Source organism: Ovis canadensis, chromosome 7, assembly GCF_042477335.2.
Source record: "Ovis canadensis isolate MfBH-ARS-UI-01 breed Bighorn chromosome 7, ARS-UI_OviCan_v2, whole genome shotgun sequence".
NCBI lineage: Eukaryota > Metazoa > Chordata > Mammalia > Artiodactyla > Bovidae > Ovis > Ovis canadensis.
Genome location: NC_091251.1, coordinates 20,421,011 through 20,445,890, shown reverse-complemented (window position 1 = coordinate 20,445,890; position 24,880 = coordinate 20,421,011). Strand labels below are relative to the sequence as shown.

At 42.6% G+C, this 24,880-nt stretch overlaps 1 protein-coding gene across 1 annotated transcript in view; it reads right to left on the bottom strand.

The window, feature by feature from the left end:
* IQGAP2 (IQ motif containing GTPase activating protein 2) overlaps nucleotides 1-24,880 on the bottom strand; it is a 307,479-nt gene that overhangs the window by 24,564 nt on the left and 258,035 nt on the right. Inside the window, exons 22-28 of the mRNA XM_069595343.1 lie at nucleotides 16,386-16,535; nucleotides 13,037-13,200; nucleotides 10,540-10,764; nucleotides 9,042-9,182; nucleotides 8,611-8,695; nucleotides 7,817-8,049; nucleotides 5,176-5,308 (exon numbers count right to left, since the gene is read on the bottom strand). Of these exons, the coding sequence (XP_069451444.1) occupies nucleotides 5,176-5,308; nucleotides 7,817-8,049; nucleotides 8,611-8,695; nucleotides 9,042-9,182; nucleotides 10,540-10,764; nucleotides 13,037-13,200; nucleotides 16,386-16,535 (1,131 nt within the window). The remainder of the gene's footprint in view (nucleotides 1-5,175; nucleotides 5,309-7,816; nucleotides 8,050-8,610; nucleotides 8,696-9,041; nucleotides 9,183-10,539; nucleotides 10,765-13,036; nucleotides 13,201-16,385; nucleotides 16,536-24,880) is intronic.

The following is a 24,880-nucleotide window of genomic DNA, read 5'->3' as shown; positions in this document are numbered from 1 at the left end:
CTAATAAAACTATAGTTATATCTTTAAAAATCAGCACTACTAGCTATTTTATTTTTTGGAGATGTTTAGTAATAAACTTATTAAGATATAATTCACATACCATACAATCTACCCATTTAAAGTATATAATTCAACATTTATTAGTATATTTCATAGAGTTGTGCAACCATTATCACACCAATTTTAGAGCAGTTTTAGCATTTACCCCTTGTCCAAAGAAACTCTGTATCTTTCAGCAGTCATCTGAAAATAACCTTGTTTCCACAGATTTTGCTCTTCTGGGCCTTTTATATGCATATATTATATATATATATATAAAATCATATAATATGTGGGCTTTTGTGACTAGTTTCTGCACTATTAGATATTTTAATCTGTCTGGTATTAATGATCTTTCATGGGTGGGGATGGCAGAGATGCCCATACATCTGAGACTCAGATGTACCAGCTGGTTCTTCCTTTCAGAATTCAATAGAAAAAAAAGGATCAATGGTAACACTGCTGGGTGTTCGCCAGGTCTTAGAGGAAATAACAACTCTGGAGGAACAGCAGCATCCAGGACAACACATTTGCTTTTGTTTTCATTTAGAATTAAATTAAAACAATGTTTTCAAAATATGAGACCTGTACCCCTGGTGATAGGAAATATTTCAGTTGTTTTGAGTAACTATCTTAACCAAACAAAAATCTGAATCATATGATAAAATTAGTCTTTTCCATTTTTAATCTCTTTTTCAACACGTTTACTGAGATATGGTTAACACACGTCTGGGCTCCCAGGTGGCTCAGTGGTAAAGAATCCACTTGCCGGTGCAGGAGATGCAGGAGACAAGAGTTTGATCCCTGGGTCAGGAAGATTTCCCGGAGTAAAAAACGGCAACCCTGTCCAGTATTCTTGCGTGGAAAATCCCATGGAAGGAGGAGCCTGGTGGGCCCCAGTCCACGGGGTCACAAAGAGGGGACACGACTGAGCAGCTAAGTATGCAAGCGTGGCGTTGAGCTTTCATGTGTTTAGGACGCCTGTATATCTTCCTTAAGGAAATCTCTATTCAGATGATTTGCCTGTTTAAAAAATTATTTTTTATCTTTTTCTAATTATAGTAAAATACAGATCACAAAATCTGCCATCTTAACCATTTTTAAGTGTACAGTTCAGTAGTGTTAAGTACATTAATGCGCCTCCAATCTATGTAACTCTTTAATCTTGCAAAACTGGAACCACATCCATTCAACAGCTTCCCAGTCCACCATTCCACTTTTCTGTCTCTGGATTTGACTACTCCAGGTATCCTGTATAAAGAGGAATGATACAGTATTTGCCTTTTTCCATCTGGCTTACTTCACTTGGCGTAACATCCTCAAGGTTTATCCATGCTGCAGCATCAGAATTTCCTTCCTACTCAAGGCTGGATAAAATTCTGTTGTATGTCTGTATCACATTTTTTCTACAGCACATGTTGTTTATAAATGGACACTCGGTTGCTTCCACCTTTCGGCGACTGTACAATGCTGCAATGAACGGGAGGGTACAAGTGTCTTTGACTTTGTTTTCTGAGTATAGACCCAGAACTGAATATGTTCTTAACTTTTTTGAGAAACGATCACATTGTTTTCTACAGCAGCTGTCCCATTTAACATTCCCACTGATAGTATAACAGGGTTCTAATTTTTCTATATCTTTGCTAACATATTTTCCAGTTTTTGTTTTTATATTAATAGTAGCCACCATACCGGGTGTACGGTGGTATCTTGTGTGTTGTTGTTTTTTTCCCCAAGTCAAATGACAGATTCATTGGCTGTCTCTGTTATACAATGAGGCAAAATCACTGCAGTTGTGATCTGTATTTCCCTAGACATGAGTGATGCTGAACATCTTCATGTGCTTGTCAGTCATCTGTCTTCTTTGGAAAAACATCGATTCAAGTCCCTAGTTCACTTTAGAATTGGGTTGCTTTCTGTTGCTCTTCGATTGTGGGAATGGTTTACATATTCTGGATATTAACTTTAAATCAGACACGTGATTTGCAAGTTTTTCTCCCATTCTGTCGGTTGCCTTTTCACCATGTTCATTGTGTCATTTGAGACACAGCTGTCCATTTTTATTTTCAGTGGTCCATTTTAAAATCGGATTATTTATCTTCTCATTGAGTTGTAGGTTTTCTTCATACATTCTGGATACAAGTTCTTTGACAGATATACTATCTGCAATTATTTTCTCCCATCTTCTTGGTTGTCTTCTCAATTTCCTGATGGCAATGTTTACAGCATAAAAGTTTCTGACTTTGAGGAGGTCCAGTTTGTGTCTTTTTTGTCTGGGTGTCTTTTTTCTTTTCGTGCCTTATATATTTGGTGTCATATCTAAGAAATCACTGCCTATCCAAGGCTGCAAAGATTTACTCCTCTGTTTTCTTCTAGGAGTTTTATATGTATATTTTGAAAGATTTATTTATTTACTGATGGCTGTACTCAGTGGTCTTTGCCGTACACAGGCTTTCTCTAGCTGTGGTGCGAACTTCCCACTACAGCGGCTTCTCTGGTTGCGGAGTCCAGGCTCCAGGGGCACAGGCTTCAGTGGTGGTGCTGTGCGGGCCTAGCTGCCCTGAAGCATGTAGAATCCTCCTGGACCAGAGACTGAAGCATCCCCTGCACTGGCAGGCAGAGTCTTAGCCACTGGACCATGTGGGAAGTTCCCCTTTCTACTCTCTCTCTCTCTTTTAAAGAATTATATATATACTTTGCTTTTGGTGATGTGGGATCTTAGTTCCCCAACCAAGGATTGATCAAGCCTGTGCCCCTTGGAGTGGAAGCTTGTATTCTTAACCACTGGGCCACCAGGGAAGTCCGTCCACTCTGTTTTAATCGTGAAGATTAGCAAAGGAGAGAGTTATCTGTTCAGTGTCGCATTTTCCATAACATTCCCTGATACTTACAAATTGGGTTTTTAAGAAAGGGAGAGGAAGCCTCAGGTGCATAGCTTCCAGGAAGCAACTATGTTCAATTATTGTGTTTTCATTATATTATTTACTTTTAAAGTTTCTGTCCACTGCAAGGCATGCTAGTCTTTCTGCTATGGTTGGGTTTAAAGAAAGATGCTATATGAATAATAGAGATGATAGAAAGACATGGTGAAATCTGGAAGGGTGGTACAGTGGATGTTTGGGGGGGGGGAAGGTAAGTCAAAGACAAGAATAAACAAAGCAAGGTGGGTCAAATCAATTTATATTCTTGTTCTCTCAAGAGAGGGGACAGCTGATTTGGCTGCTTGTCTCTGGAAGGGACGATTTAGCAGCCACCTTCTACTCTCTATTCTGATAATTACAGAACATAAAAAAACCTGGAAATGTCTCCTTCAAGAGCTAATTTTGAGGTTCTATATGTTCCTTAGGGCACGAGGGGCGAGCATGTGGCCAAAGGTCTGGCCCGACATGTGGCCGCCACGCCCGAGCCTCCTGCCTGGAGACAGAGGGTAAACAAGGACCGTCTCCCCTGCAGTTACATTTTCCCACATTACTGCATCTGCTTCCGACCACACACAGAAAGGGATTCCAAATCGGTTACAAGCCTTGTTTCCTGGGATTGGATTCTGGTTTTAATTCTTGTCAACAAAAGGAACAGATTATTTCTCTTTAAAGAGTAACAGTCTAAATGAATTACAGTAATGTTCTCTCTCTGCTATCCTTGGGAAAGAATCGCCCTTTCCCCCCACATGGCTAGTGTCCTGAGCATACATGTAGTCAACATGTGGACTTTCTTTTTGAGATGAATAATTTACCACTGAAATAGACAAATGGGTCGAGGTCCAAATATGAATGAGTCAATCTGTTTGTTAGGAAATTATTTTCGCAAATGGTGTATTACTGGACATGTCTGCTGGCTGACTTGGGGTGTTTATATATAGGGAAAACAAGTACAGCCTCTTTATTTAATCAACCCACTCAGTCCCTCAGCTGGTCTTTCAGAACTGGTAGGGTCACTCAAAATACTGATGGAGAGCTTGCTGCGGAATTCAAGGAAGGTTCCCTGTCCCAGCCCTGAAAGGGGGAGATCAAAAGTAGATCCAATCTTTCTTTCCAACCCACATGTAAACTTTGGTTACTTAGAAGAGTTTGATAATAAAGAGTGAAATTTGGGGCAGTCAATTTTTGCCGCTCGTTAGTATATTTGGTTCGGTGGGGATGGGGCAAGACCTTTTAGAGATGTGTCTTTGTTGTGCTTTTCCAACAGTTGTGTGTATAATCGGATGCTGGGTGTATCCTTAACCACCTCTGGGGCTTCCTGACCTTTAGTCTGTGTCTGAGTCACCTGGGGTCTGGTTAGAACGCAGGTTCTGATTCTGTAGGTCTTGCAAGGATTTCTAGTATTAGCTTAGCATAGCCATTTCCAGAACTGTTCTTGGAAAGATTATGTTTTAAGAACCTAGCTGCTTCAGAATAAGTTCTGCTTGGTCTTAAACAAAGAGCCTCACAATACTGAGAAAACTGCCCTGCCCCTAAAATGCACCTCATACAGGCTTATGGTTGACAGTGATGTCTGTGTGTGAACAGGAGGGAGGCACCCTGACAGAGCACTGACTGAAATTGCTTGCTTCTAAGAAATGGGGTTTTCTAGGACAACAGAAGAGATTCTTTGTAGGTGGCTGTTGTTGGAGGTGGGGGGTGGGAGTCTTCTTTCCCCAACCTAGAGCAGCCTGTTTATTCCCTCTCTCTTTATGTCCAAACCTTAGAAGAGAGGGAACATTCATATTTTTCCAGAAAAATTGCTAGAATAGCAAAGCGAATTTCCGAAATGGGAAGAGACTGACCATGGGGTTCAGGCAGTATGGCCTTGGTGGGTGGGGAAAATACCAGGACTGCCCCTGCTCAGGGCTTAAGCCCTTCACCATCTGACTGTAGATGGATCATGGAAGAAGTAAATGTTCCTTTTCGGGAGAAGGAGTTTTCCTAACACGTAAGAATCAGAGAGTAAACATATCACATCAAAAGTGAACTTTTCTTTTTTCAGGAAGAGGAGGTTCATCAGTGTATAAGGGGCCGGGAATAAATAGTGTGTTTTTTAGGATTAAGAACACGAGCAGGAGTGCATGCTCACAGTAACTCTCTGCAGAAACTAAACATTCTCAAGATTGATGCCTGAACCCCGGGTCCACTGCTCAGACCCTCCTCCAGCCTCACTTACTGAATGTGTGTTGATGATTTCTTCAATTGAAATATAAATGACTGGCTTGCTGACTGTCACCACATCTGTGTATTTATCCATATTAAACTTTTCTTCTGGTTCAGGGACATTACATGCTTCTTTGAAATATTTCCTAAAAAAAGGAAAAAAAAATTTAGAGTCCAATATGTAAATAAGTTTTATCAAAATGGTGAGCTCTTCAGTGATGGGGAGGGCTTTGCGTTTTCCCGCACTTACTGGAGGACCTAATCTAGCACCTTCTGGGCTGACTCTAGACGGCAAAGCTGAGTCCATGTTTCTGGGTATTGCACCCAGCTCCTCAAACAGGGACAGACAGAGCAGTTAGGCCTCAGGCCTTGTGACAGACCCAGTGCAATCAAACTAAGGGCATGTCATTTAAAAAATATGATTTAAAAAATGCCCCCTGAAATCTAAACAAAAGTGTCAAGACTGATGTTCTCTAAGAATCAAGTCTTTTTAGAGAAAATAACCCCCAAAGCAGTTAAGCAATTAATTAAAAGAAAAAAGGAAGTCAAAAGAGGTTCTAAGAGAAGATAAAGAATGATAAGAAATGATGCTCCTTTTTTTAGTAACATCAAATTTGCTACTTTAATTGGCAAAAATTTCTGCACCTTCAACAGCCTTTCAGAGTTTGTTACCAATTTGACAAAAATGCAAGGAAAGCCTACTCTGCTCTTAATTGATCTAGACCACAGTTGTAAGGCTGTTAAGACCAGGCACACAGCTACATGCAACGGCCCCGCCCTCCAGTGCTCAGACTGTTCAAAAGTCTGCCATTTTAAGCTACCATAAATTTCAACCAAGAGATGCAGAAAAGCCAGGTGTGCTGCGATAATGGCTTAGGAGGGATTCTTAGCACAGGTAGGAAAGGTATTTTAGTCTATAAATGTGTGTTTCCTATGCCTGAAGTATCCTTGGTGTATCTCGTAAGGGCACCCAAGACTTGTCCACCGGAAAGAGCCCTGCCTTCCCACCCCAAGGCCCAGGGAGGGGAACCGGCAGCAGCCATGGTCCCATGGACAGCTGCCTCCCTGTGCGCCCTTGCCGATCGTCTTTCATGGTTGCTAAGGGACACACAGGATGAATATAAGTGGAAGAGGAAAAAAAACCAAGATGAATTTAGGAGATGAAGGGAGACTTTTGGATTTTTCTTTTAAATGAAGAAGAATTGGAAACATTGGTGTTTAGTAGGAATAAACAAAAAAGCAAGTACAAAAGAGCAGCTAAAGATTCGCAAGAAATGGATGTTACTTTTTCAGTCAGTGAGGATATCTAAAATTAGCAGTGTGAGAAAAATCAAGGTTTCTCATAAGGAGAGGATTGGGGGGAATTTCTTCACGAGAGGGCCAAAAATTCCAAACAGAGATGAATGCTCACGAACTACCTCTGTCAGCAGATAAATCACTAATCTAGAGGAAAACTGAGGAATAGAAAATTATCATTTTCCAAGTTGGGGCTCCATGGATGTCACACTTGTATGACTGGCTGACAGAAAGGAGAAAACGAATGCCAAGAGGAGTGTGCTTCCTTGGAGAGCTTCTGAGCGAGCAAACGAGCCTCTGAGACTCGTGCCTCCTCCCACGTCCCGTGGAATCATCAGTGATAGAACTTGGAGAGCATATATATGATCAATAGAACTGTCTCATATGTGTATTTCAGAGATGTGTGAGCACAGGACACATTCACACACAATCCTCAACAAGCGTAACAGCTGGATTTTTCCCACCTGTCAAAACCAAATGCTCAGTTTCCTATCATTGTTTGGTGCAGATAAGGCAAGTTTTCCTGAATAGACAAAACATAATCCTTTTTCCAAGTTCAAAAAAGTAGAAGGTAGCTATTTTGATTCTTTTTTTAATTCTAAGTACTCCAAGCCTAGGGGGCTTCCCCAGTGGTTCAGCAGTAAAAAAAAAATCCTCCTGCAACGCAGGAGCCAGGGGTTCGATCCCTGGGTTGGAAAGATTCCCTGGAGAAGGAAATGGCAACTCACTCCAGTATTCTTGCCTGGAAAAATCCCATGGACAGAGGAGCCTGGCGGGCTACAGTCCAAAGGGTCACAAAGAATCGGACAAGACTGAGTGAGCACACACAAGCCTAAACATACCAGGATGATTAAATATTTCTTTTTGTCCAAAGCACAAATCATACATATGGGGATGACTCAATGTAACAGGGGCACTGCGTATAGGGGTAGGATCGGGAACACCAGACGGAGGGAACTTGGCCTGATCTTCCCTGCTTCCTCTCTCTCACGGTGACAACCAGCACAAGAAATGCAAGCAGGGACTTTCCTGGTGGTCCAGCAGGTAAGACTCTGCCCCTTTCAAGGCAGGGGGTATGGGTTCAACCCCTGGTTGGGGAACTAAGATCCTGTATGCTGTGCAGTGTGGCCAGAAACATTAATGACTAAATAAAATTAAAATTAAAAAGGCTTTATATAAAAAAAGAGGTTTATGCTCAGGTGAAAATTTAACACAATTTATAATTAAAAAAGAAAAAAAAATGTAAGCAGCCCCCTGGGGTTCCTGCCCTCACTCCCAACCTCAGCTCTGGGCACAGAATACACATTACTCCCGTCCACCACCTTGCAAGCTTCTCCCAAGGTAATGACCCCTTTTACCTGAACTCCTGATATGTCTCGGATAAATAACTGTTCATAGAGGAGAGGTGCTCGTTTTCTCCTTCGAAGAGCTTGTTGGAGGCTGCATGCTGCAGGACCTTGGCCACTGACCCCAAGTTTCTCCTCTGGTCGGAATTGATCTGGCCTCCGGCTGTCATGTCGATGATATCAAAGCCGTCTGGGGCGACGATGGCTGGGTTCATGTACCGGTAGTACAGGAGGTTCCCAACAATCTGGAGGGAGGCAGAGGACGAGACTATTTTTGAGAGAGAAAACTCAAGTTTGGAGTGTTTTTGTTTTGTTTCGTGGTCTCATGGCTGCGGGATATTGTAGTTCCCTGACCAGGGATTGAACCTGGACCCTTGGCAGTGAGATCTTGGAGTCCTAACCCCTGGACCGCCAAGCGAAGTCCCTGGAGGTGGTGGTGGTTGTTTTTCTTAAAGTTAATATGAATCAACATTTCCCAAGATAGCAAATCATTTTCTGAACTGAATCCTAACAAGGAGTTAAGTAAAGGTAGTGACTATAACCACACATTACCAATAAAGTTAACAAACTTATTTTTGGTGAAAATATACTATTGCCACCCAAATTTTCTAATATAAAGAATCTTGATAACGTTTGAGAGCTCCCAATTAACCTCATAATAGTTAATAATCTTGAGAGTCATTAGAAGACTTGCAGCTAATTATAAACAGCCATACAAGGGGAAAGCCTTCACAAAATGGTGTGTGAGTAATTTTGGCTCCTACCCCCAAGAGAAGCTATGGTGAGATTACCCTTGAAAAATCTACCTTTAATAGCTCATCTTCTGTTGCATCAGGAAATTTCTCATGGATCGAATTCTTCAGTACTTTGGCTATATACCTCAATCCATAACTACATGGAAAACAGATGACAAAAGAAAATAATGGGAAAAGGCGAAGTGAGGAAGAAACGCATTGCAATTGTCCCCGTCAACTAAAGCCGAGCAGCTTCCATAAAATTAAACACAAAATGAGATGGTGACGGAATCACAGGACTGCCACAGACGATCGTAATTGAGGACTGTTTTCTATCGTTCCCTCTTCCCAGAAGCTAGGAATTGAAAACGCGCAGGTAGGCAAACTTCCAAAGTCGTGAAGATGGTAAGAGGGAAACCCGTCTTTGCTACTGGGGTCTATTGTATACGGCGTTTCAAGAACTTCCGGCAATGAAAGGGAAAGCTGCCACGTGTAGGACTTACGGCAGCAGATCGAGGGAGGAGATGATGGAAGTCAGGACTTGGTCGGTGACCCTTCTCAGGTGCTCAATGGAGGCCTCCAGTTTGGCTCTCACTTCCGGGTACGTCAGCGCTTGCTCCGTGGTCACATCGTAGGGCAGGTTGCTGAAACCACAAGGGCTTCTCATTAATTGGGGGCCTAGGCAGAAGCATTTGTATCCTTGCCCCTTTGGTTCTCCAGTCAAGCTTTGTGTGGTGAATCGGGGTTCGCCCACTGGCTCCAATGACAAAATGCTCGCTTGTCGGGGGAGGGAGGGGCGGGGAGACCCCACACTCCTGCAGGGAACCCTCAGCGGCTAGCGCATGGCGGTGACCCCACGAGCTCCGTCTGCACTCTTCCAGAACAAGAGGCAGACCCAGGAGAGGTGGACCCAGCTAACTCTCTCTCTTTTTAATTATAACGAGCAGTACGCTCCTTTCTCACTTTGTAAGTGGTGGAAAATTGCTTGACAATGTTGCCTTGGTTTCTGTTGCACAGCAATGTGGATCAGTCGTAATTATATATATCCCCTCCCTCTTGAGCTGCCCTCCCCTCTCCCCATCCCACTCCAAGAGCAGTATGTCTTTACAGAAAAAGTTGCCTATAAGCCAGCAAGGAAATAGTACTGACCCAGAGACAGCTACTTTTCCTATCATACCTTTCTAGGTCCTCTGCACATGTGTGTACAGGTGTATAAGGCAGTTCATGTTTATACACATCCCATATAGATTCTTCGTGTGTGTGTGTCTATAAATGCATGTATTTTCTTTACATAGAAAATGAGTTACTGTATCAAGCTACAACCAAAAACGATATGGTGAACGTTTTCCCCAGGCCAACAAATATATTTCTATACCACCATTCCCAATAGTTAGTTACTGCTCCATTATGTGTTATACATTTATTTAACAGATTCCCCAAAGCTAAATATTTTGACTCTCCCTAACTTTGGCAATTACAAACAATGCTGTGACAACCACCTATATAATTCTCTGTGCATATCCTAATGAAATTTACAAGGTGCCCTTTTTTTCAGGAAATAAAAACCTGGGATTGCTTAGATCTACCGATACTACCTAAAATAAGCCAATCCCACCTGGCTAATTAATGCTTATATGTTCAAGTTATGTATTTGGTAACTGTAGAAAAGTAGGTATTACCGAGTGAAGAGAAATCGTATACCATTTCAAGCTCCAGGTTTAGGAACATACAAGGAAAAACCAAGAGAAAGAACTATAGAAATTGTGGCTTTGGGCATCAACTGGTACTGAAATCTGAAAATAAAATGTACCACTAAGATGAGCAGGAGTCCAAGAATGTTGCCTGCCTGGAGATATTAAAGAGAGGTAATAAATCTTGGATTGAAAAGTAATTTTTTGTACAGTAGATTTTGTCTTTTAACCGGGTTTAAGAGTGTGTATAAGTATACACATAGAAGTGATAAAACAGCGCTGAAGACCAGCATTGCCCTGGCTTCGCTACCTGGCTTCTCCAGTCTGTGTTTCCAGTTGGTTCACCCAGGCCTTGTACACCTCGACGGGGCTCGTATTGATGATCAGGGACTTGTCATCAATGATCTCTTTCACCACCGGAGCCAGGAGCTGGCGCAGCGTGTTCTGCCCCCGGGCACCTCTGTTGAAGCTGACGACCATCTTGATGACCGTAGGGTTCCCAGTGACTATGTCCTGAACCTGGTCCACCTTGGATCTGAAAACAGCCCAAACCACACCAAGTGGCTCGCTTCTGCGAACTGAGTTTTAAGCAGTGCATATTCTGACAGACAAGGGCTTTGGACAGGGGATGGGGGTGGGGAAGAAGGGGGCTGTATTTTAGCCCGTTGACAATCAAAGGCAGTGTGATTTAAAAGGAAGCTATCTCCCATCTCTATCTGGTGAGCACACCCGAGTCTAGGGAGACCTTTGGGTGACATGCTGTCTTGGGTATCACAACCTGAGTGAAACCTGCGGGAAGTCAGAGTAAAGCTTTCACACTAAGTATGACCGTTCTATCTGCCGTCATCACTAGACAACGTGCCTGATGCATCTGGCCGGAGGTCTGCAGGGTGAACAGGACCTGCAGAGTAGGGTCTACAATGCAAATCCTAACTCTGCTTTGTCTGGAGTCACTGGAAGCCTGCGTGTCCATTAAATCAGCTGGTTCCCAGAATTTACCACTCCCACAATTAAATAAAGAAGAGAAAGCTAGCGTTTGGAAGATGAGTGTTTGTTTTTAAATTTTTTGTTGGAGTAGAGGTGGTTTACAACGTTGTGTTAAGTTTCAGGTATATGATGAGTTTCTTAGTCGAGAAATTTAAGAATCTACAAGTAATTTCTCAGCTTGAATTCCAATCTAGAAGGCAGGGATGAACTGAAAGCGGACCTAGATAATAATGATGATACTGGGTGGCGGTGTACCGGTGTGATGCTCCCCACCTCTCTCCTGGGAGTTAGTCTTGAGTTTCTAATAGTCTGCTGGGTAGTTTCGTCCACATGTTCTACACCTAAAACTTAGACTCAGCATGCTGAAAATCTAAGCTGTGCCTTTTTCCTTCTCACTCCCCCATTTCCCTGAACTGTGTAGCTCCAATTCATCCCGTTCATACGCAGGTGGGAGATCAATCTAAAAACTCCTGTCAAAAACAAGAGTAACAAGAGCTTCTGCACTTGGGCCTCTGCTCAAGTGTCTCCGATGATCTGGCCCAACCCTCATGTCCTGGTGGTCACTGATTAAGTTACCTCTTGGCGAAACTAATCTACTTCCTTTATTTTTCATTTTTGGCCTTGCTGTGCGGCTTGCAGGATCTTAGTTCCCTCACCAGGAATCGAACCCGGGCCCTAGGCAGTGAAAATGCAGAGTCTGAACCACTGGACCCCCAGGGATGTCCCTCATCTACTTCCTCTCTTCCCCCTTGGCCCATGCTGTTTCTCTCTCCGTGGTGCTTTACTTCCCTCTTGCATTTCTTTTTATAAAAACTGTAGATTGTCTTCAAGCTTTTGGGTCAACTCCTTTCTCTTTCATAAAATCTCTTTCAGTTGACCTAATTGGAACTTTTCTTTCCATCCCTCTGACACTGTTCACGCCATTCATTTAGTCCTTACCTTGTTCTACTGCATAGCACTGCTGTTTCTCCTGATGCCTTATAGACACCCTGCGGGCAGAGGGGCCTGGCTAAGAGCTCTGGAGACCCATGAGATTAGCACTGCTTAAGGCATCCAGAAGGAAGGAAAGCTAAAGGTATTTCTTACGGGGTGTTCCCCCCTCCCCCATTCTTTACAGATTTTAAATATAAACTAAGTCAGAAAATAAATTGGTAAAAAGCAGCTTAAGTTCCAAAAGATGGAAAGACTATTTAGCAGAGATCATTATCCTCCTCTGATTATGGTTTTATTACTCACGTCATTTTAATGAAGTTAATTTTTCTCACTGACTTTTTTCTCTTTTTCTCTCTTTTTTTTTTTGGCCACAAGCATGGCTTGTGGGATTTTAGTTCCCTGATCAGGGATTGAACCCAGGCCCTCGGCAGTGGGAGCACAAAGTCCTAACCACTGGACCACCAGGGGATTCCCTCTCACTGACTCGAAAAAGCTTTGTACACTTGCAAAATCAAAAGTTAATTCAGCACTAGAAAAGGAGAAAGTTGTACTTTAATATATCTATGATGTAGAAATGTCTTAAGAAATTTGATACATTTCAACACGTATAAATAACTTCTAATTGTTGTCCAGTCACCAAGTCATGTCCGACTCTTTGTGACCCCACAGACTGCAGGACGCCAGGCCTCCCTGTCCACTATCTCTGGGAGTTTGTCTATTGAGTTGGTGATTCCATCCAACCATCTCATCCTCTGCCACCCTCTTCTCTTTTTGCCTTCAATCTTTCCCAGCATCAGGGTCTTTTCCAATGAGTGAGCTCTCATGTTAGTAAATCAGAGAAATCTACCACTAACAAAACGTGTTGGTATTTTTACATATATACGTACGCTATTTCTTCCTCCAGAGCGGTTTTAAAAAGCTTGAGGAGTAGATATTCTTCTCGCTGATTGGAAGCATAATTGTACAGGGTAAAAATAACAGTATCCATAAATTTAGTTGACTTGTTCTGTGGCATCTGGAAAATCAGCTTAGCCAGGTATGAAGGATTGGTCTAAAGAGAGAAGATGAAACACACCCCCCACAAGACTGTATGTTACTATATTATGAAAGCAGAGAGGAGTACCCAGTTCTTTACTCTTTAATGAATTCTTATGTATGAGGCACACAGAAGAATTTCTGGCTCATATTAAGACAGGTAGCAGCTAATAACATCACTATAGGAAGTTATAATAGAAAGTTATGGTAGGATTTAAATTTTCTATACTATATCATGTCATATTTTATGGAGTATAATTGCATTATGAATACGTTTCACTGTTCACCATTTGAAGGCATTAATACAAATATTAATATTCATTGTAGAGACAAAGAAGAGAGAGAGGGTGGCTGAGCTATCTGAAGAGACTGGCAAGAATGGATCAAGGGCTGAGCTATAGAGACTGTCTTAGAAGGACCGGTGAATGAATCAACACAGTCTATATTCTGAGACTAGAAAGCAAATGCAAAGGATGTAAGACAGACAGTGGGATGGCCGTGATGGTTTAACAAATATTTTATGTTTTCTAAATGACTTCTTTTTATCTTACAGATCCTTTGATCTGTGGCTGGGCGGGGCCTGTGTTGCTGCGTGTGGGCCTTCTCCAGCTGCAGTAAGCAGCGGGGGCTACTGTTAGTTCCAGGGCACGGGCTTTGCAGTGTGGTGGCTTCTTTCCTTGCAGAGCACGGGCTCCAGAGTGAAGGCTCTGTAGCTGTGGTGCATGGGCTTAGCTGCTCTGTGGCTTGGAGGATCTTCATGGACCTGGGATGGAACCTGTGTCTCCTGCATCAGCAGGCAAATTCTGTACCACTGAGCCCCCAGGGAAGCCCGGCCATGATGTTTTACAAAGCATGAGAAAGGAAGAGCGAGGCCAAGAGGCCGAAGGGTGTAGTTCAGGGTAGGTCATGGGGAAAATGCCAGAAGAAACTGATACGAAAAAAAAGATGGACGAGTTTTAAAGATCGACAAGAATTTAAAAAAAAAAAAATTGACAAGGAGCTCAGCTGAAGATGGAGTTCAAGAGCTATAGCGCCAGACTTTGTGGTGATGTGGTTTTTCTGGAGGCATTACACTAATCAGATGGAGGTTAGAAGAAAAGAAAATTAAAGTGACAGAGAAATGCGCAAGTCTTACTCTTCATCTTCCTTTCAGTGAGAAAAGAAAACTGTCCTTTTCTTTCGTATTTCATGTAAAAGAAACACATGGGAAACCAGTATTTAATATTCTCAAGAAGTTCAGCTTTAAAATTTTTAAGAAAACCCGAATTCTAGTTCAGCTTACTACTTAGATTTGTTCTCAAGCTTGTAATGACTGGCTGAAATGTTATAAATAAGGCGCTCAGGAGAACTTTCTGAGAGTTCTGGGGTGATTCTTTTCCCATATAAGATACGGGCTTTTACGAAAGGAAAGTTACAGCCGAAGAAGCCCGCTCCTCACTCCTCTCAGATGACCTAAGAACTTTACATTTAAGCTCACCCTGAAGACACAAGCCCACAGCAAAACCTGGACTAGTTGGCCTGCTGTTCTGCCTAAGAATTTCCAGAGGTGAAAGGCCCATCCCATTTGCTTCTCTCTAGTTTCCTCATTAGTCTTGGGTTAATGTCTCCAAAGCAGAGAGAAGAAAAGGTAAAGAAAAATCATGGTGTTTTGACACTTCAATCGATACAACGGAATGGTCACGCTATGGCTCTATCCATTTTGGATAGTTTAGGGAATAAAACTTGTGGAATTATCCTAAACATGTTCCAGTGCTTTTTCTCGTTTCCATTAGTGAGCCTCCATTTACACAGCAGCGTAAATTATACAAATCTTAGTGTGCGTGTGCGTGCCAAGTCACTCAGTCGTGTCTGACTCTTTGCAACCCCAGGGACTGCCGCCCGCCAGGCTCCTCTGTCCATGGGGATTCTCCAGGCAAGAGTGCTGGAGTGGGTTGCCATCCCCTCCTCCAGGGGATCTTTAGGTGAATGACTAAATTTTTACCTTCCTAAATGTCACAAATTCTGCCAAAATTCAACATCGGAAAACTAAATCCTGAAGCAGCTTCATACGCTTGGAAGTTAACAGATGTCAAAAATGATAAGTGCCTAAGATCAAATTTCTAGCTGGTGGATGAACATTAACCTAATATCAGCAGATGAGAAATCTTCCCCACCTAGTGAGGCCCTCTTCTTTCTGGAAAGCAAGCTGTCATTAAGCAGAGGATTCCAAGGACATTTTGTTTCACCATTTTTCCTTCAATGCCGCCACCTTGTGGACATCTGCGGTACTACACCTGTGCTCCAGTCCATTCTAAGCAGAGCACGCTCAACTACCAAAATCAAGCTCTTCTCTCAGTGGGGCAGCTACCCCTCACTTAGGGTTTCGGCAATGTGTTCTCTGTGCACGTGATGCCAGTGAGATCCTCAAGCAAAGATTTCAAGCATCTCCACGCCTTGACGGGATCAGAGCCACCAGCAGTGGCCCCAGGGACACCGGACGGGGAAAGTTTTCGTCCTAGGGGAGGCCCTGTCTCTCTCTCTCACTGTTCCCTTAGGGACTCACTGTATGTGCTGGAGGGTGGATGAGGTTAATCAATGGTCAAGCAAACAAACAAATAAAACTGGTCCACCCGAGTCCAGCGGCAACCACTTCAGCTGAGTTCTCACCCACACTCTGGAAGCAATGGAAAATTACTGTTCATTTAGAGAAGAGTGATGTCACGGAAATAATGAAAGAAAAAAGGAATCCTATTTCCCTAATCCAAACTCCCCAGCCCCTTCCTCAAAAGAAGGGCAGGCTGGTTCTGGCAGGGATCTGTTTTTCACGTAGTTAATTTTTCCATGTTTGACAGCATCTGCTTATGTTACTGGTAGATTTATATCATCTGTGCTGATAACTGGAGCATGACGTAGTCATGGAAAGCAGGACAAGCTTTAAGTCGCCTGCCAGGGTCCCAGTACCCTTTCATCACCATTGGCTGTGCCTCAGTTTTCTGACATGTGATATGAGAAGAACAATCAGCTATTCTCGGAAGCTTCCCAGGGTTGTAGTAGGAATTAAAATGAGAAAATGTGCATGAAGCTCCTATTAATACTTGGTACTTAGTAGCGCTCAGAATGTGTAAACTATCATAGCCTTGGCATGGGAGAAGATCTGTTGTAAACCATCAACACGGAGCATAGCATTTACCCACAACTCACAGTGAAAGAAATGATCCTCACCTGTAAAAGATAAAAAAGCTGCTGATACGTTTCCAGTGTTTTTCGTCTCTCCTTACTCAAACTTTTGATCCCTTGGTTGTCCATGTTATTCAGTATTTCCATCTCTCCACCTTTTTTCTTATTCAGTTTGGTTCTGTGTGAAATTACATCCTGGAAAAAAATTTTTTATGGAATTACTACTTTTTACTCTGGTATTCTCCACCCCCCCCCCAACTCCCTTCACAGATACCCTAAGACACACATAGCTGGAAAGATCAATTTTCCACATTCCTTCATGAAGAAACAAAGGACCAGAGAGTGCTAAACACATTAAGAAAAATCCAAATCGTGGGTAAGTTTGGCTTTTGTAATATTTGTTCTCCTAAGCTGTATGCATTTATTCAAACGTGCAATGTAAGCTCCAAGACACTTAAATAGGGAGAGAACAGTCTTTTTGAAAAATGATACTGGGACAACTAAATATCCAGGTCCAAAAATTAAGAAGTCAGACCCCTACCTCACTCCATAAACAAAAATTAACTCAGAAGAGATCATAAACAACTAAACAGAGGAGCGAAAACCAGAAAACTCTTACAAGAAAACCTAGACAAAAGCTTTTGCTACCCTGGATTAAGCAATGGTTTCTTTTAGGGGTGTGTGTATCATAATTTATTTAATCCTATTCCTTTCGATGAACAGTTTCTTTACATTTTATTAGTATTTCAGAGAGTGCAGTGAACCTTCTCACACATGCATCTTTGTATATGTAGGTAACGGTTTCTTAGCTACAGCGCCCAAAGCACTAGCAACAACAACAACAAAAAGTGGACTTCATGAAAGTAAAATCTTTGTGCTTCAAAGTACGCTATCAAAGAAAACAATCCATAGAGTGGGAGAAAATGTTTGCAAATTGGGTAAGAGACTCACATCCACCGTACACTATGAAGAGCTCCTACATCTAAAAATAAAATGACAAATAACTAAAAAATGGGCAAAGGATTTTCCCAAAGATCATCTATAAATGGCTCATAAGCACATGAAGAGAAGTTCAACATTAATAGCTATTCGGCCGTTCCTCAGAAGTTAAACACAAGTTACTATGCACGCGCGCTCAGTTGTGTCCAAGTCTTTGTGATCCCACGGACTGTGGCCTACTAGGCTCCTGTGTCCATGGGATTTCCCGGGGAAGAGTCCTGGAGGGGGCTGCCCTTTCCTTCTCCAGGGGATCTTCCTGACCCAGGGCCTGAAGCTGTGTCTCTTGTGTTTCCTGCAGTGGCAGGCAGATTCCTCACCACTACACCACCTGGGAAGCCCCCACAAGTTACTACATGACCCAGCAATTTCACCGTTAGATATATGCCAAAGGGAACTGCAAACTTACGTCCAGAGAAACATGTGCACATGAATGCTCACAGCAGCTGAAAAGCAGAAACGATGCAGGTGTCCATCAGTTGATTAATGGGCCGAAAATGTGAATGGAATGCTATTTTCAGTAGAGCAATGAGTACTGATTCTTGCTACAACACAAATACTAGGCTAAGGGAGAGAAGCTGGTCATGGCAGACCATGTGTGTGTGATGACCCAGAACAGGCAAAACTATCATGACAGAAAGCAGATTAAAGGTTGCCATGGCTGGGGGTTGGAGTGATAGGTGATGATGTTAATGAATATGGATGTTTTTCCTTTTTCAACTTTAAAAAATTGAAATATTATTCCCATATTATGAAACTTGTCCTTTCAAAGAGTACAATTCAGCGGTATTCCATAAAGACACGAGGTTGTGCAACCATCACCACAGTTTTTAATTCCAGAACATTTGGGGGGGGGTGCTTCTTTTTGGGGTAATGAAATGTTCTAGAATCAAATAGAAGTAAGGGTTGCACAATTTTGGGACTATACTAAACACTGCTAAACTGTAACCTTTAAAAGAAGGAATTCTATCATTTCGATCTATAAAAGCTCTTGCAGAAATATGCGATGTAGAAATTAGAGATGGAAGGGAAAGGAAGCCTCTAAGTATTTAACAAAATTAAGGTTCTCAGATCCTCAGTCAGGCTCCTTTAACTATTTACAGGGATGGCTGGAAAGTGTGTGGCTATAAACACTGTCAAGTGGTCACCTCAGGCTATTGTGTCCCCTTAAGGGGCTTAAAGGGTCATGGACCAGGGTAGGTCCTTTAGATAAGGATCCACCAAATATTTTTATGGAGATCCACAGTAACAAATACATGTTACATCTTTTATTGATAAACACACCCCCACATACTATTCAAAGTGATACTCATTCTTACTATTGGGACGCACTGATACTTCAGTTTGCTTTTATTCTATTCCATTTTCAAAGACTGAAGCGACACACTAAACTGATTTCATGGCCTGCTGATGGCACGTGTCTTACACGAAAGCCGCAGCTCTGGGATGCCTCCTCTGCCACCCAACATTGGGTCACTGTCGCAGAGAGCAGGTGGCAAGAAGGTTGTTCTTCCCAAAACTTTGTCTGTCTGCTTCCTTGAGCTCTTAGCCCCAAAGGACTCTCTGCAGCAGCCCCTCCGAGAGATGGTGAAGGACAGGGAAGCCTGGCGTGCTGCAGTCCGTGGGGTCGCAAAGAGTCAGACATGTCTGAATGACTGAAAGATGATAAGTTCGCCCATAGCTGGGGTCAGTTCATAGGTAAGGAGAAAAACCCTTGGAGCTTTGAGATTAAGTAGTTCTATGTAGTTACATCCACTGCTTTCTACATCTATGTTTTTATTCTTTCTCATTCTCAGCTTGGCGGGAGGTGGGGGCAACCTTGACTTAATCCTTTACTTATATTCTTCTAATGGTTTATATGGGGAAAGTGGGGATTACATTTCTATAAAAATTACCAAAAGGCAACATTTCCCCCCTTATTTCACAAATATGTAAAAATACATTCAGGATGAAGAAAGGAAGCATAATTATCTCCAGGTGGGTGCTCAGGAACAGTCTAGGCAGGCAGTGGCCTGCTATCCTTATCTATGTATGACAGTGAAAGTGAAGGTCACTTAGTCAAGTCTGATTCTTTGCGACCTCAATATATAGTCCATGGAATTCTCCAGGCCAGAATACTGGAGTGGGTAGCCTTTCCCTTCTCCAGGGGATCTTCCCAACCTAGGGATCGAACCGAGGTCTCCTGCATTGCAGGTGGATTCCTTACCAGCTGAGCCACAAGGGAAGCCTAAGAATACTGGAGTGGGTAGTCTGTCCCTTCTGTAGCTGATCTTCACAACCCAGGAACTGAACCAGGGTCTCCTGCACTGCAGGCAGATTCTTTACCAGCCTGAGCTATCAGGAAGCCCAAGGCATCTAAGACAGCACCAGACTAACTGGCTTACAGTTCCATCTAACTCAGGCTTCTCCTCTTCAAATAACGGGTGATGCGTAGATCACACAGTTCTCCCAAATACATGGGATAACTGATTATCTTGATTTTAAATATACAGAGGAAAAAAATCTTGGTACTTGCAACCTCTCCATCACTGTCCCCCTGGCCCGTGGCCTCCCAACTACTTTCAATGGGGTTAGTGCTGGAAACGGGGGACTTTTCCTTTGTTTTGTAGCAGACTTCATCTTTAGGGTCATATTTTTGGACATATACAGAAGAGGAGAGAGCAGGGGGTGGTAGGCAAGCTCTAGGGCAGAACTAAATTCCTCTGTATTATTAATATCAATAGATTTGGTAAAGACAGGAACAGGAAGACTCTTGAGAGTCCCTTGGACTGCAAGGAGATCCAACCAGTCCATCCTAAAGGAAATCAGTCCTGAATGTTCGTTCATTGGAAGGACTGATGCTGAAGGTGAAACTCCAATACTCTGGCCACCTGATTCAAAGAGCTGACTCATTGGAAAAGACCCTAATGCTGAGAAAGACTGAGGGCAGGAGGAGAAGGGGATGACAGAGGATGAGATGGTTAGATGGCATCACCAACTCAATGGACATGAGTCTGAGCAAGCTCCAGGAGATGGTGAAGGACAGGGAAGCCTGGCGTGCTGCAGTCCATGGGATTGCAAAAGAGTCAGACGTGACTGAGCTACTGAACAACAATTCTTATCAATAAATATTGTACATCTCGGGGAATGCTGGTTTGAAGCAGCAATGGCACTCAACTTGTCGTAATATTTCCACTTTTCAGTGTTGCCCTAATTGCCACCATCTTTCCCCTCCCCCTGGTAATGTACTATCTGCATGCAGGTGATACGATAATGTATACACACTTTTGTAGAAGGCGTGAACTAGGACAAAGGGCTTGGGCTTTGGAGTCATAAAAGTATGGGTATCCACAAAGCATAAGGAGCTTTGTGACCTCGCTCAGGTTCACCTCTCTAAGGCTCAGTTTCCGTAAATATATAAAATGGGCTTAATCATAGCAATCTTACTGAGTTGATGTGAAGGTTAAAAATAATCCAGGTAAGCCATTTAGCACATTTTCCAGTAAAGAAAAGGCCTAGAGACATTAAGGAAACATGTTCATATAAGCAATGAAGGAGCTTTATTAAGCAGTAAATTTCAGTCCTGGGTATCAGGTAGCCCTGGGCTACAAGTCTGTACTCACGTGATACAGTACAGCCATCAGTGGGCGTTTTAGTGATTCAAGGTTCCCTTCTATTTCTACTTCAGTCTTCCTTCAAGCTAATTAAGAGTCTAGACATTTCTTCCTCCCTATGCCTCTCAGGAACTTCTACTTCAGTTATCTGTCTCTTTTTCCTAACTTCCTTTTGCTTCTAACCACTGTTAGCTGTTTCACTTGCCCACTGACTTGGTGAGGTTTCTAGCAGGAATGACCATTTAAAAGAATAGTAAGACACAGGGTTACTACAGAGAGCTGGAGTTGCTCTGTAAGAATTAAGTCACTTCCCTTTAAAATCTTTTCTCTCACTCAACACATGCTCATTGTTTAAAACAAACAAACAAAAAAATATGGTTAATTCTAAGACTCAACCATAATTAATTAACCATTAATTCTATCATGCAAAGAAAAATTGCCTAATTTTGTTTTTTTCTTTCAGCTTCAGATCAGTTCAGTTGCTCAGTCGTGTCCATCTCTTTGCAACCCCATGGACTGTAGCACGCCAGGCTTGCTTGTTCATCACCAACTCCCAGAGCTTGTTCAAATTCATATCCATGGAGTCAGTGATGCCATCCAACCATCTCATCCTCTGTCGTCCCCTTCTCTTCCTGCCTTCAATCTTTCCCAGCATCAGGGCCTTTTCCAATGAGTCAGCTCTTCACATCAGGTGGCCAAAGTATTGGAGCTTCAGCTTCAGCATCAGTCCTTCCAATGAATATTCAGGACTTATTTCCTTTATTATCCACTGGTTGGATCTCCTTGCAGTCCAAGGGACTCTGAAGAGTCTTCTCCAACACCACAGTTCAAATGCATCAATTCTTTGGCACTCAGCCTTCTTTATGGTCCAACTCTCACATCCATACATGACTACTGGAAAAACCATAGCCTTGACTAGACGGACCTTTGTCAGCAAGGTGATGTCTCTGCTTTTTAATACACAGTCTAGGTTTGTCATAGCTTTTCTTCCAAGAGTCTTTTAATTTCATGGCTGCAGTCACCATCTGCAGTGATCCTGGAGCCCAAGAAAATAAAGTCCGTCACTGTTTCCATTGTTTCCCCATCTATTTGCCATGAAGTGATGGGACCAGATCCCATGATCTTAGTTTTTTGAATGCTGAGTTTTAAGCCAGCTTTCTCACTCTCCTCTTTCACTTTCATCAAGAGGCTCTTTAGTTCCTCTTCGCTTTTACCTTAATTGTATATTTTACAATAACAGAAATTTCACTGTTTTATTTTCTTCTCCATTATATTCCAACCCTTTCTATCTGCCCTGAAATATTCTTCAGAAGTGATTTTTTTTCCCCCCGGTGGCTCTGTAACATACTTGTTGGACTGATTCTGTTACTTGATGTTTTGGGGTTTGGTTGTTTCCCACTATTTTACCACTGCAAATAAAATTCCAACTGTATTATTCTTATCATCACATGAAAAATCCTATCAATGATAAGATGAAAGAGTATGTACTTATCACTAGTTTAATCAGCGCTTGATAAATATTTGGTGTTGAAGAATATAAGTTGAAGAATTAAGTTTCATAATGCTGTCAAGTAGTAATGCTTTATTGATTCTGGTATTTGTGAATTCTTTTCTTCTCTAAGCTAATCATGGTCAGCTTTTTTTATTTGCAAATAAAAATCTTGACATCCGAGGAAAAAAAGTTAGTAATGCTTTAAAAACATCTTAAACACTCATAAAAATCTGAAAATCTGCCATGCTTGCATTTCCACAAGCTACATATTTCAATTATTTACTCTTTTGCAACTAAGCCTTTATTTTAAAAGGCAAGACATTTCCTGTTTACGACTTTATGGGAATAGGATAAAACAGCAGTTTAAGGCTATAAAAGGCATTCTCTGAGGGACCTTCTGGAATATATTATACTTAAAAGTTTTCATGTGTGTTGAACAATACGAACATATACTGTTTTTAAAGACCAAAGTACTATTGTTTTTCTGGATAAAATAATGAAAATAGAGTTAAATGCATAAAACTTAAATGTGTAGTTTTATTTCTTAATATTTAGGAAAGATGGTCATTTCTTGTCTTATGAATTGTTCTGGTTTCCTTATTTTCTCTGTGGTGATTTGCTGGAATCCCTGTGAGGTGGGTAGACAGGAGCGAGGCACTCCCACGACCACAGAGCTGGTAGCCTCCTCTGACTGCTCATCTCCCAGTTTCCCAGATCCACACGGGAAGCTGACTCTGCACCTCTGACCTCTGTCGGCTTCTCAGGGCATCCAGAAGGTCAGCTTCCCTGCCTTCCTTACAGGCTTTCTGAAAACTGACATGGCAGGGGAATAGGGACACGGAGAGAGGTCTTGTCCTGGAAGTCTCCTTCCTTGGATAAAAGCACTTTTCACATGGTATTTGGAGCTCTGACACTAGCAGTTTCTCACAGATACAAAACAGTGTTATTTATTTAGAGGCCATTATTAGGGAGCAACTGTTGGAGAAGGCTCTTGAGAGTCCTTGGACTGCAAGGAGGTCCAGCTAGTCCATTCTGAAGGAGATCAGCCCTGGGTGTTCATTGGAAGGACTGATGCTGAAGCTGAAACTCCAGTACTTTGGCCACCTCATGCAGAGCTGACTCATTGGAAAAGACTCTGATGCTGGGAGGGATTGAGGGCAGGAGGAGAAGGGGACGACCGAGGATGAGATGGCTGGATGGTTTCACGGACTCGATGGACGTGAGTCTGACTGAACTCCGGGAGTTGGTGATGGACAGGGAGGCCTGGTGTGCTGCGATTCATGGGGTCGCAAAGAGTCGGACATGACTGAGCGACTGAACTGAACTGAGCATAGACCCAGGCACGTCAGGGAAGTGCCACTCTGTAGGGGTCATCTGGGAACAGTGTGGGTAGGTCCACATCTCATGGACTGGAGGACACTGCTGGCTTCCAGTGCGTGGGTGCTGGGAGGACAGATGCTCTGCGGTCCAGCTGTCGGTAGGCTGGGCCGGGGTCATATCTCACATGGTTGGATTTTTTTAATGCCCTGCTGGTCATTCATGTAGGTCAAAATTCAGTGTATAACTGCTTGAGCCTATAATCTAATCATGTTACATATAAGCACAACAGAGATCCTTCAGAATTTTAATTTAAACTTAGTTTTCTAAGACGGCAGTTCCACGTCGAGTGGTGGGGGTGGAGGGAAGACCACATTTTGCTCATTCAAGGAGTTATCACCCAGGAGTTATTACCCTGTTCTCCATTTTGGAAAATGAATTCATGGACACTTCCACCACTCTCCTGACCAGTCTCGTCTGTAGCTCTCTCCATCTGTGGTTATTCTGTGCAGGGGGCCAATCTCTGACAACTCTATCACATCTAATGGTATCAGGCCCATGTATTTTCATATTGAAATATTTGTTTTTAACTATAAGTTGTGGCAGATTTGATTTTCTTGGGCTCCAGAATCACTGCAGATGGTGATTGCAGCTATGAAATTAAAAGATGTTTGCTCCTTGGAAGAAAAGCTATAACCAACCTAGACATCATATTAAAAAGCAGAGACGTTACTTTGCTGACAAAGGTCTGTGTCCAGTCAAAGCTATGGTTTTTCCAGTAGTCAGGTATGGATGTGAGAGTTGGACTATAAAGAAAGCTGAGTGATGAAGAATTGATGCTTTTGAACCATGGTGCTGGAGAAGACTCTTGAGAGTCCCTTGGACTGCAAGGAGATCCAACCAGTCTGTCCTAAAGGAAATCAGTCCTGAATATTCATTGGAAAAGACCATGATGTTGGGAAAGATGGAAGGCAGGAGGAGAAGGGGACGACAGAGGATAAGACGGTTGGATGGTACCACCTACTCAATGGACATAAGTTTGAGCCAGCTTTGGGAGTTGGTGATGGACAGGGAAGCCTGGTGTGCTGCAGTCCACAGGGTCGCAAAGAGTCGGAAGCTACTGAGTGACCGGACTGAACTAT